The following is an 11,827-nucleotide window of genomic DNA, read 5'->3' on the forward strand; positions in this document are numbered from 1 at the left end:
CGGCAAAGACCGGTCACTATAGGGCCACAGTATGGCTGACTACGGTTCCTAAATGTTAACTATAACGTGTCAATTATCCTCTCTGACGTCCGGCAGGGTGCTGTTCGATGATGCTTCGGCGTTTCAGCCGCTGGGTCCAGTCGACGAGGATCTGGTGGAGACTTTGGGCGTTTCTATGCCCAGGTGAAGTGGAGGCGCAGCAGGCCCCTGGAGAGTCCCCCCGCGTGGCGGCTCCCGGCAGGGGTGGCGTGGCGTTGCCCAGGGACCGGACAATGGAGGCCGCAGCCTCGAGGTGGGAAGAGGTAGCGGCTGCCGAGGGAGACGGCAGATTGGCCGCAGGCCGAAGCCGAGCTGCGGGGGCCGTGGGCGGCAGCGGGTAGGCCGCAGCCGCGGGCTGGAGTGAGATGGCGGCAACCGCGGGCTGATGTAAGACGGTAGCAGCCGCAGGCTGAAGTAAGATGGTGGCGGGGGACGGCGAACCGCGGGCTGGAGGGGAGCCGCGACGGCCGCGGGCAGTAGCGGACAGGCCACAGCCGCGGGCTGGAATCTGATGGTGGCGGCTGTGGGGAGCGCGGACGGGCGGTTGGTATTCCTCTGCTGGATGTTGCGGTGCCGTCTCCCTTCTGTCCGAGGTGAGTCTCCCTTCAGTCTCTGCAGTCGCAGCTCTCCTCTCTGGCTCTGGCTTTGGCTCTCTGGCGCCCTCTAACTTCCTTGCTCATTCTCTCCTGCTCCATCGTCTGCCGTCTGCTGGCGTCCTCACCCCTTTTTATATTAGCTCCTCCCCCAACCTTTCTGGGGTCCGTCTCCTAATACTGTCCCCCGGAAACAAGTCCCCTAGGAACCTTGGAGACAGTCCCCTTGGTTCCGGCCCGGGCACACAGCGGGGACCCCTCCTCCTTCACAGCTACCAGTATGTTCACACCCATCCTTTCCCCTCAGAACAGCTATATGTGTGGAATCTCTCTGGGCCGCCACTATCCTACAAAGGACATGGCCCGCCCTGACCCCTCCTCATAGTATTTAATATTTTGAAACATTCTCTTGCGTTCCGCCGCTTTCATTGCCATATGACCCACTCTATTCTGCGCCTCCTTCAACCTCCCCTGTGCCTCCTCCAATTCTCTAATCAGCATCTGGTCCTTCCTGCCAGTTTCTGCCCTTATCCGGCATATCTCTTTAATGCAAAGTCCTCTAAAATAAGCCTTCATAGCTTCCCAGACCACCAAAACCGATGCCGTCCCAGCATTAGTTTTAAAATATTCTCTAATATTGCCCTCTATATGTCTGTCCAGGTCAATAAGTTGTAGCCAGAACTGGTTCAACCTCCACATGCGTCTCCTAGCAGGCGCAGATCCCACTCCCTCAAGTGTCACACTCATGGGGGAATGATCCAATATTCTAACCACGTATGTTACTTCCCCAACAAGGCCCAACATCTGAGTGGTGCCCAACGCCAGGTCAATCCTCAACAAAGATGCAAAGGAAGACGAGAAGCAGGAATACTTATGTAGGTACGTGCGCCGAATGGGGAGTGGTCCCTTTGCGCCACGAACAGACTGGATACAGAAACCAATGTACGTTCAACAGGTCTTTATTGGTCGTCCTCCCGACGACCACAGCAGCACGACAGCTTCCGAACACACAGGCCCGGGTACCTTTCACCACCTCCTCTTTCCTCAAATTGACGTACTTTGCGATTCTATCACTGTGGCTGCCCTAGGCCTACCATCACAGCGCTTCACCTGTCCGAGTCCGTCCGTCTGGTACCACCGGGCTTCCTCTGTCCACGTCAAGTACATTTACGGTACATCTTGCATTCTCCTTCCTACTGCAGACAAGTCCATAGGTCAGTCAGCTTCCCTACACTTATACACTCCAGGATGGGAAATCCTCCATAAATCATACAGAGCAGTTTCCTTCATGACCGCTCCAAATGGTGTACAGTTAATATCACGCTTACCCTTATCTGCAGGAGGGTAGCGTGACCGGTCAGCGGTCCCGGCGTCAGCGAAGCAACTCAGACCGCAGGGCTGTCAGAGGGGCCTGTGTACGAACACAGTTTGGGAGGTCGCAGGACCTGTGAAAGGGGCGGAGCGCTGATAGAAGCATTCAGAGGCTGCAGGACCTAGCACCACGTGACCTGTGACGTCAGCGGGGGCGGAGCTTATCGCAGGAACGCTGAGGTGACAGGCAGGGGGCTCAGAGAGCCAGGGGTTTATACATTAGCGATGGTCAGGCAATCCAGAAGTCATACACAGGAGGAGCAATGCGGTACAGAATCAGGCAGAACAAGAATGGTCAGGCAAGCAGGAAGTCAGGCACGGGTCGGGCTGCACGGTACAAAATCAGAAAACGAGAGGGTAATCGAGGGAAGCCAAACTTCAGAACATGGGTCGAGCAGGACGGTACCAAATCAGAAAGCCAAGAGACAAAACCAGACCAGACCATACACACCATAGACACGGGAACAGGCGAGAGGCACTTAGCAAAGACAGGGTCGGACACACTCATGTATGAAGTATAAACGACAGGGAAGGTTGCTCGCCTGTGGCCATCAATACCCTCCCTGAGGTCAAAGAGAGGCTCTAACCATAAACCCTTCGCTTGTCAGACCAAAATTCCAGATACCATGACAGTTACCCCCCCGGTTTCAATGGCTCCCGTCTGCCCCTGTCCCAGTGTGTCTGGAATGTTATTAAAGTCGCCCGTAATCAAAAATGGTACCTCTGGGGTCTCCTCCACTATTTCTAGAACTCTGTAAAGCAGTTTCCCACAATATAGCTGTGGAATATATATTGAGACCAGCCACGTCAAGGAACCATACACCTTACAAAGTAGGCACACAAATCTACCTGTCTGGTCTATAATCACTCTGTGACACTCAAAAGGTACCCCAGCACATATGAGAATGCTAACCTCTCTGGAGTATGTAGAATGCGTGGCATGATATCCCGCCTGTACCCATCTCTTGGCTAAAAAGTGTGTTCTCTCTTTAATCATCTGAGTTTCCTGCAAGCAAATCACTGACTGCTTGACATCACACAAAAACTTAAACACAGCTTGCCGCTTCACCCCAGACGCCAAACCCCTGACATTCCAACTCGCCACTTTCATTCTTCCTGTCATTTTCTTTCCTCAGAACATATTGCCCCACATTTTTTCATCCAAGTGCAGCTGAAGCCATAACAGCAATAATCAGAGTGACATACATTGTATAAATGTTTTCCCCCTCCCACCCCCCAAACAACAAACCACGTCCCCAAACAAAACCCCATCCCATCTTTCCATCTCCTCCTAACGTGGAGAAGAGAGCGTACTTTATCCAGAACAGTCTCACCCAACAGTCCCGCCACTTATCCCAACCCATTAGGACTTCCTCATGACTTGCAGATTGCAGCCAGGTAAATCGCCACAGTTTCCAGTTCTTCAAAAAAGGGTCTCACGACCAACAGGGATCTATGAACACAATCCCAAAAACTTAAAAATAAAAATACCAATACCAAGAAGGAGAATAGAGCCATCGGATCACTCCAGAGAATGTAGCAGTAGGCAAGGGGAGCAACCCCGTCAACGCGCTGAATTCTTTGATTTTTCCTGGCGCAAGTGTTGCTCATTGCTGTCCAGCCATCTGAGTGCCTCCTTATCCTCCGTGAAAAATTGTACTACCCCCCTCAGCAACCACTCTCAATTTAGCCGGATACATCGAGTAGGTGATGCACAGTTCCCTCAGCCTCCTCTTGATATTCACAAATTTAACCCGCTGTTTCTGCACTTCCATGGAAAAGTCAAGAAATATAGAGATCCTGGAGCCGTTTATCTTGAGATCCTGATGTTCTCTGGCGTGCCTAAGAATTGCGTCTTTGTCACGATAGTGCAGGACCTTAACCAGCGCTTTTCTGGGAGGGCGTCTAGGGGGGAGGGGATGTATAGGAACACGATGGGCCCTTTCAATTGCATACATGCGGGACAACTTGTCAGAGCCAATAGTGATATATTCTCTCATCTCTAGTGAATAGTAACCACTAAATGCAAAGAAGTCAAAGATTCTTCTCAGTCATTGGCTGTGTCTGCTTTATCGGTCGTGTAGTCGGGCTGTATCACAATCATATGATCTCCAGTTTGCTTTTTGACCACAACATATTCAACCACCCAAAAGTGTTCAAATGAATTTAGGCATTGAAAGCCCTTTTCTCTAGAACTTACAACCTGGTAGATCCAACTACTTACTGAAATAAAAAGATGCTGACCATCGCATGCCCAGATCTGTAGTTAAATTGCCAAGAGCCACCGAGCCCCAAACTGTAATGACCCCCGAGAGGTTTCACCACTAGTTACTCATTTTTTAATGAGTAAGAATGTTGTGTTTGATCATTTCAGTAGATGTGTTGTTGTCTATATTCAGTCTTTGACTGCAATAGTGTCCAAAATACTCTGATTTAACCCCTTCCCCTAGCCAGTTTTGTGTTCCTAATCAGGGTCCATTTTCCAAATCTAACATGTCACTTTATATGGTGATAACTTTTGAATTTTTCGCAAAGAATAATAGGAAACAAGTGGACATAGTAACATAGTTCGCAAGGCAGAAAAAAGACCTTTGTCCATCCAGTTCAGTCTATATTCCGTCAGAATAAATCTCCAGGTCTACGTCCTTCTAAAAAGCTTAATAACTGTAAGATACAATATTGTTATGCTCCAGGAAGACATCCAGGCCTATCTTGAACCTCTCAACTGAGTTTGCCATCATCACCTCATCAGGCAAGGAATTCCAGATTCTCACTGCCCTAAATTCTCTTGAATTTTCTGGTTCCCATGTCTCCTCCATTACCAACGCTGCCTGCAGAATGAATAAGGCGGCTCCTGGTGTCAGAAGCAGACGTCGCAGGAGCAGATCACAGAGGAGATGGGACACAGTATGTGCAGAAAACCGAATGTGACAAAGGGGCAGAAAACTAGAGCAGTAGAAATTTGTCACGGCACTAATTGGTGATGTGTACACAGCACGGATTCGGTTAAAGGTACTGTCACACTTAGCGATGTACCAGCGATCCCGACCAGCGATATGACGCGGTCAGGATCGCTGGTACATCGCTAAGTGGTCGCTAGTGAGCTGCCTCACAGGCAGATCTCACCAGCGACATCGCTGGGGACGGGGGTCGCTACTTACGTGTCACACTAGGCGATCCTGATGTCCTCCCACCCGGCTCCACGCTCATCGCTCGTCTCTCGACAGGATGCGCCGCAGGAAGCTGACGGCGATAAACAGTCCAGGACGTTCTCGCACGATCAGCGATAACCAGCGGGGGAGCGGGTCGTTGGTAAGTATTAGACACAGCGATATCGCTATAACGTCATAAGTTATAGCGATATTGCTAGCAATATCGCTTAGTGTGACAGTACCTTAAGCCTGAGACAAGAGGGGCAGGAGACCCCGCAGGCTGCTGGGAGTGAGCGTACCCACAGGGTCACAAGACCTGTGGCACGTGACTGCAGTAGTTGGGACTAGGGCAGAGTCCGCCACGACACTCCCCGGGGAGACAGCGGAGAGTGCCGTCAGGAAAAGGTCAGCCAAGCCAAGGTAGGGACTGAGAGGGCAGCAATGGTACCAAAGGGAGTATAGCAGAAGAGGAGTCAGATGCAGGCCAGGGGTAAGAACCATGGAGGGCGGAAGAGGTACAAGAGGGACAAATGAAGCGGGCAGTCAGAGCGGAGCAGGGGTCAAGTGCCAGGCAGACAGCAAACAGTACAGAATCACTATACACAAACCAAGATGGGAGGACGGACTGGATCAGCAACAGGGAATCAAACACAGAGCAGGCACAAGCACAAAAGGGTCAAACTACTCAGCTGACAGTTTGCAGCTTCTCAGGGCTATAAGAAGACCTCCCTGATCCAAAGAGAGGCCACAACCATTAACCCCTGATGTGTAGGTCCAAAACCTGCACTAGGATCATGACAAAATTCACATAGTGATGCCATTTTGGGAATTATAACCTTGAATTAATCTTTAGAAGTAGGGAGTATTTTGACTACAAAGACACTTTACGCATATTAGCAATCAGTGGATGTTGGAGAGTGAAAATTGCACATTTGCAGTTTTATTACCCAACACATAGTGCCCAGATTGTGTTTCAGGAGACACACACACCATAAATTAAGTGGGTTCTTCTCACTATAGCAATGCCAAATTCATGGATCCTAAATGTGGTTTGGGCGCAATTCAAGGCTCAGAAGCGAGGGGGAGATTTGACTTTGCTGGATTGGTTTATGGAAACCATGTTGCTTTTCAAGAGCCTTTGAGCCACTAATATTGTAGAAACCTCTGTTTTTCCACCTACAAATGATGGACCTGAGTGGGTGGCTTGTTTTTTGTGAGATGAGTAGAAGATTTTTTGGTATTGTTTTCACCTACATACCATTGGTGGCTTTTTATTCCATATTTGGGAGGCAGAGTGAACAAAGATGAACACCATGCTCTACTGGTTCATCCTATTAAGTTTTCTATTAGACTGTAAACTGTCATTGTCTTGGTGAATAATTCAATATTTTTACATAACTTGCTCTTTTTACTAACAGTTTAAGTAGAAATGTTAAAAAATATAACATTTAAGGATATTTTATTCAAAAATAAATATTATAACCTTCTCAAAAAATGAATACACCAAAGAGTCCAGAAATACAAAGACTCAAATAATTTTATTTAGTAGTACAAAAAAAGAGAACAGAACAAATGGACATGATAGAATCCCATAAAAAATATTAAAATGTAACAAGGAGATAGATGCATAAAAAACACATTGGCCACATCAAATGAGTAATCATATGAATATAATACCAAAAAATAAAGTGCATAGTGTAAACAGGCTGAAACTAGCCAATTAAAGTGCTTAAGAAATATAACTAAATCATAGATACCCAGCTGGAGGCACACTGAGCCACTTATTACTGGTATCTATGATTTAGTTATATTTCTTAAGCACTTTAATTGGCTAGTTTCAGCCTGTTTGCACTGTGCACTTTATTTTTTGGTATTATATTCATATGATTACTCTGTTGATGTGGCCAATGTGTTTATTATGCATCTATCTCCTTGTTAGAATACCATAAAAAATATTAAAATGTATCATGTCCATTTGTTCTGTTCTCTTTTTTTGTACTACTAAAATTATTTGAGTCTTTGTATTTCTGGACTCTTTGGTGTATTCATTTTTTGACAAGGTTATGATGTTAATTATGAATATCCTAACATGTTATAGAGTTATTCAGTGATCTTGTTTGGCACTTAGTTGTTGGCTTAAAAATAAATATTAGTTTTATTCTTGGCAGATGACTGTACCAGAAGATCAGAGGGACAGCTGACATCTTCAATTTTTAAATCGGATGATCTTGAGATTCCACAGGATACAATTGAAGTGACTGCTATTACTCCAGATATACCATCATCCCTTCACAGCAAAGATCTGTCATCTGATCCTTTGAAACAGATGCTGTCTTCTGATTCATTACCGACTACTAAGGAAAATCAAAGTCACAAAATAAGAATTCAAAAACGAACTGCTCCTAAAGCAAAGAAGCCATTTTCAGTTTCAGAATGTGGAAATAGTTTTCCCATCAAAAAGTCTTTTCTTCAACATCAAAAAAATCACACGGCGAAGAATAGCTTTTCTTGTTCCAAGTGTGGTGATTGGTTTAACCAGAAAGCGCATCTTGATAGCCACCAGAGAACCCGTTCAAGGGAGAAGTCTTTTTCATGTTCAGAAAGTAAATGTTTTAACCAGAAATCAGATTTTGTTAGGCACCAAATAATACACACAGGGGCAAAGCCTTTTTCATGTTCAGAATGTAAGAAATGTTTTCAAGGTAAATCAGCTCTTTTTAAACATCAGAGTACTCACACAAGGGAGAAGCCTTTTTTATGTTCAGAATGTGGGAAATGTTTTAACCATAAAAAGGACCTTAATAGGCACGTGAGAACCCACACAAGGGAGAAGCCTTTTTCATGTTCAGAATGTGGGAAATGTTTTAACTTTAAAACGGACCTTGATAGGCACGTGAGAACCCACACAGGGGAGAAGCCTTTTTCATGCTCAGAATGTAGGAAATGTTTTAACAGGAAAGACCATCTTGATGGCCACCAGAGAACTCACACAGGGGAGAAGCCTTTTTTATGTTCAGAATGTGGGAAATGTTTTAACCATAAAGTGGACCTTGATAGACACACGAGTACCCACACAGGGGAGAAGCCTTTTTCATGTTCAGAATGTGGGAAATGTTTTAACTTAAAAAAGGACCTCGATAGGCACGTGAGGACCCACACAGGGGAGAAGCCTTTTTCATGTTCAGAATGTGGGAAATGTTTTAACTATAAAGCGGACCTTGATAGACACATGAGAACCCACACAGGGGAGAAGCCTTTTTCATGTTCAGAATGTGGGAAATGTTTTAACTTAAAAACGGACCTTGATAGGCACGTGAGAACCCACACAGGGGAGAAGCCTTTTTCATGTTCAGAATGTAGGAAATGTTTTAACAGGAAAGCGCATCTTGATGGCCACCAGAGAACTCACACAGGGGAGAAGCCTTTTTTATGTTCAGAATGTTGGAAATGTTTTAAACATAAAGTGGACCTTGATAGACACGTGAGAACCCACACAGGGGAGAAGCCTTTTTCATGTTCAGAATGTGGGAAATGTTTTAACTTAAAAAAGGACCTCGATAGGCACGTGAGAACCCACACAGGGGAGAAGCCTTTTTCATGTTCAGAATGTGGGAAATGTTTTAACTTAAAAACGGACCTTGATAGGCACGTGAGAACTCACACAGGGGAGAAGCCTTTTTCATGTTCAGAATGTGGGAAATGTTTTGGAGATAAATCAGCTCTTATTAGACATCAAACATCTCACACCGGGGAGAAGCCTTTTTCATGTTCAGAATGTGGGAAATGTTTTAACAGGAAAGCGCATCTTGATGTCCACCAGAGAACTCACACCGGGGAGAAGCCTTTTTCATGTTCAGAATGTGGGAAATGTTTTGGAGATAAATTGGCTCTTTTTACACATCAAAGAACTCACACAGGGGTGTGTGGCTATGTAGCGGCAGAGAGAGGACGCGTAATCTATCCGGTCAGTGGACCCCTGTTGCCGTGACATAGCTACCGGTGTCAGACCCCTGGACTCTGGAGAACTTTTAGACCCCCGCGGGAGGCCTTGCTCCAGTGGGCTGATAGCTATAAAGGCCGGAGCGGTCAGCGGGACCTGCTCGAGGCGGCGGCCATTTTCAGAAGCGCGCGCTCTGACTGTAAGAGACGCGGTGCTGGCTTCCATCGCTGCAGCACTGACAGGACAGTGAGCACGCATCATGAGGACCTGAAGGGGATAAGCGGTGAGTGCTCTGGAAGACTCGGCCCCGCACTCCCCCCTGCTAAGTCACCTAACCTGCCAGTGTTCTTACTTTAGGGGCCTATGGACCCCTCCCTGGCTGCTGTTTCTGTGGGCACTGCGGATCCCCCCTGGCTATAGGGCCTCTCGTTTGCTTTGCAGAGCTGGATTTTGCCTCCCTGTGTGGCCCTTCTGCTCTTTGTTGCCCTTGGGACACTGTCACTATCATATTATAGCCCTGATGTGCTCATAACTTTAGACCTGGGAACCCCCTGAATATACCATTTCTGTTGCCTGGCTGTGCCATATTGCTATTGAAAATGAACCACTCCAAGCGGTCAGGAGCAGCCGAAAAATTGAAAGAGTTTGCTAGAATTGACCATCCTGATACTACGCGGTCCCTCAGAAATACCCCCTCACAGACTCAGCGTAAAAATCGTCCCTCTGGGGGTGAAGAGAATGAGCAGGTGGAATTAACCCTCAAGTAAGCATCTGAACAACTGATGCAGGCCATCTCCTTAACAGGACATCGCTGCCTGGGAAAATAGAGGACGTGTTTACCAAGGTGGGGCGTCTTCGACAAGATATGCAGGCCATGAGAGGGCGCATTACGGAGGTGGAGACAAGGGTGTCCCAGGTAGAGGACACTATCGCACCCATGGAGGCCAAGCTAGCGAAAGCAGCGGGCTCTGTAAATGCATGGAGACAAAAAGCAGATGACCTGGAGAATAGAATGCGTCGGAATAACATCCGAGTTATTGGTCTGCCGGAACACTCGGAAGGTCAACATCCAGAGCAATTTCTAGAAGACTGGCTCAAAGCTTCTCTGGGAGATGAATTCTCCCCAACATTTGCTGTGGAAAGGGCTCATAGGGTCCCTACAAGGCCTCTTCCTCCTGGAGCCCCACCTAGACCTTTCCTGGAAAGTCTCCTCAACTGCAGGGACAGGGATGTGATTCTACGTCTAGCTCGACAAAAAAGTCCCATTAAGTTCAACAATGCCACAATCTCGATTTTTCCAGATTTCTCTATGGAACTTCAGAAACAACGGGCACAATTCATTGAAATCAAGAAGCGGCTCCGGGAGAGGCATGTTATGTACTCAATGATCTATACGGCTCGGCTCCGGGTGGGCCACGAGGGTTCTTCTATATTTTTTACGGATCCAGCGGAGGCGGCTGAGTGGTTGCGGTCCCACAAGGGGTCTGCTGCGAAGGAATCCTAATGTTTCTACTGTTAATCAGAATTCTTTTATTAATGGTTTGATTGGAGCTTTTTCCGCAGGTGTCCAGACTACCAACAATACCAGACACTGACTTCAGTGATGGTATCCCCTTGTTTATCTCATGATGGGAGTGCAGGACTTTGCTCCCGTATTGTTTGGTTTTTCACTCTGTTATTTATAGTGGTTCTTTTTGTTTTTTAGGTAGAATTCGCAGCCAACAGCAATCTCAGTCTATGTGTGGTGTCTCTAAATTTTACTCTGGTAATGATGCATGCCATATCCAGTGGAGTAAACATGGGGTCTGAGATAATATGTATGACATGGACCGTGAGAGGTATAAAAACCCCTCAGAAAAAGATCAAAGTTTTCTTGCAGATTAGACATTATCACCCTCACATTGTGACCTTGGTGGAGACGCACCTGACCAGGGATACAGCTTGGTGCGTGCAGAAGCCATGGGTACAATGGTCTGTTCACGCATTCCATACTAGCTACTCGAGAGGGGTTTCACTGTTGATACATAGAGACATTAGATGGGAAGCCAGGGAGACCCGGAGGGATCCTGAGGGTCGTTTTGTCTTCGTATATGCATTGATGAATACCAGGAAATATGTAATTCTATGTGTTTATAATCCACCCCCGGCTAATATGTCCATTCTTCAGAATGCGATAAGCTTTGCCCTAAATTATCCGGACGCGGATGTTATCTGTATGGGGGACTTTAATATGTTCATGAACAACCGTTTTATTAAATTGAGATTGGATGATGGAGTATCTGGGGGCCGACAGCAACCCAACTGTCGCTAATTATGGAAGGTAGCGGGTGGCTGGATTTGTGGAGAGTGCGGCACCCTGAGTTGAGAGAGTATACCACTAAGCGCTCCCTGTCGCACATAGATTACACTGGTCAACAGCATTTTTGGTGCCAAAGATATTTCATCGAATTTAGGGTATTTTTGGGGTGCTGATTCTGAATATGTCATCAGTTTTGCCAGATTGGCTCAAGTTTTTGAGATTTTTGGTATCTTATTTATAGCACTTGTTGGTAAATGCGACGCATCATCTCATTAATTTCTTTGGATTAGTACTTGAACTGAGCAGTTCTCAATATAGTTTTGTGTTAATTAGTGTTCTAAAAGTTTGTTCATAGCTTGATTTTTGCACTAACTTTATGTTGTTGTCTGTTTTCCAGTGAAAAGCATGAACTCATCAAGAAGAAGTTGTCTTA

The 11,827-nt window shown here is 46.5% G+C and overlaps 2 protein-coding genes across 2 annotated transcripts in view; both read left to right on the forward strand.

Moving 5' to 3' along the window:
- Nucleotides 1-7,437, forward strand: part of LOC141059295 (oocyte zinc finger protein XlCOF29-like) — a 29,791-nt gene extending 22,354 nt beyond the window's left edge. Inside the window, exon 8 of the mRNA XM_073555625.1 lies at nucleotides 7,324-7,437. Coding sequence (XP_073411726.1) covers nucleotides 7,324-7,327 — 4 coding nt within the window. The 3' untranslated portion in view covers nucleotides 7,328-7,437. The remainder of the gene's footprint in view (nucleotides 1-7,323) is intronic.
- Nucleotides 1-11,494, forward strand: part of LOC141059296 (uncharacterized) — a 103,510-nt gene extending 92,016 nt beyond the window's left edge. The window contains exon 8 of the mRNA XM_073555626.1: nucleotides 7,982-11,494. Within this exon, the coding sequence (XP_073411727.1) occupies nucleotides 7,982-9,143 (1,162 nt within the window). The 3' untranslated portion in view covers nucleotides 9,144-11,494. The remainder of the gene's footprint in view (nucleotides 1-7,981) is intronic.
- The last annotated feature ends 333 nt before the right edge of the window (nucleotides 11,495-11,827 follow it).

The sequence above is a fragment of the Dendrobates tinctorius genome, unplaced genomic scaffold (genome assembly GCF_039654945.1).
Source record: "Dendrobates tinctorius isolate UK_male_01 unplaced genomic scaffold, ASM3965494v1 ptg000226l, whole genome shotgun sequence".
Taxonomy (NCBI): Eukaryota; Metazoa; Chordata; class Amphibia; order Anura; family Dendrobatidae; genus Dendrobates; species Dendrobates tinctorius.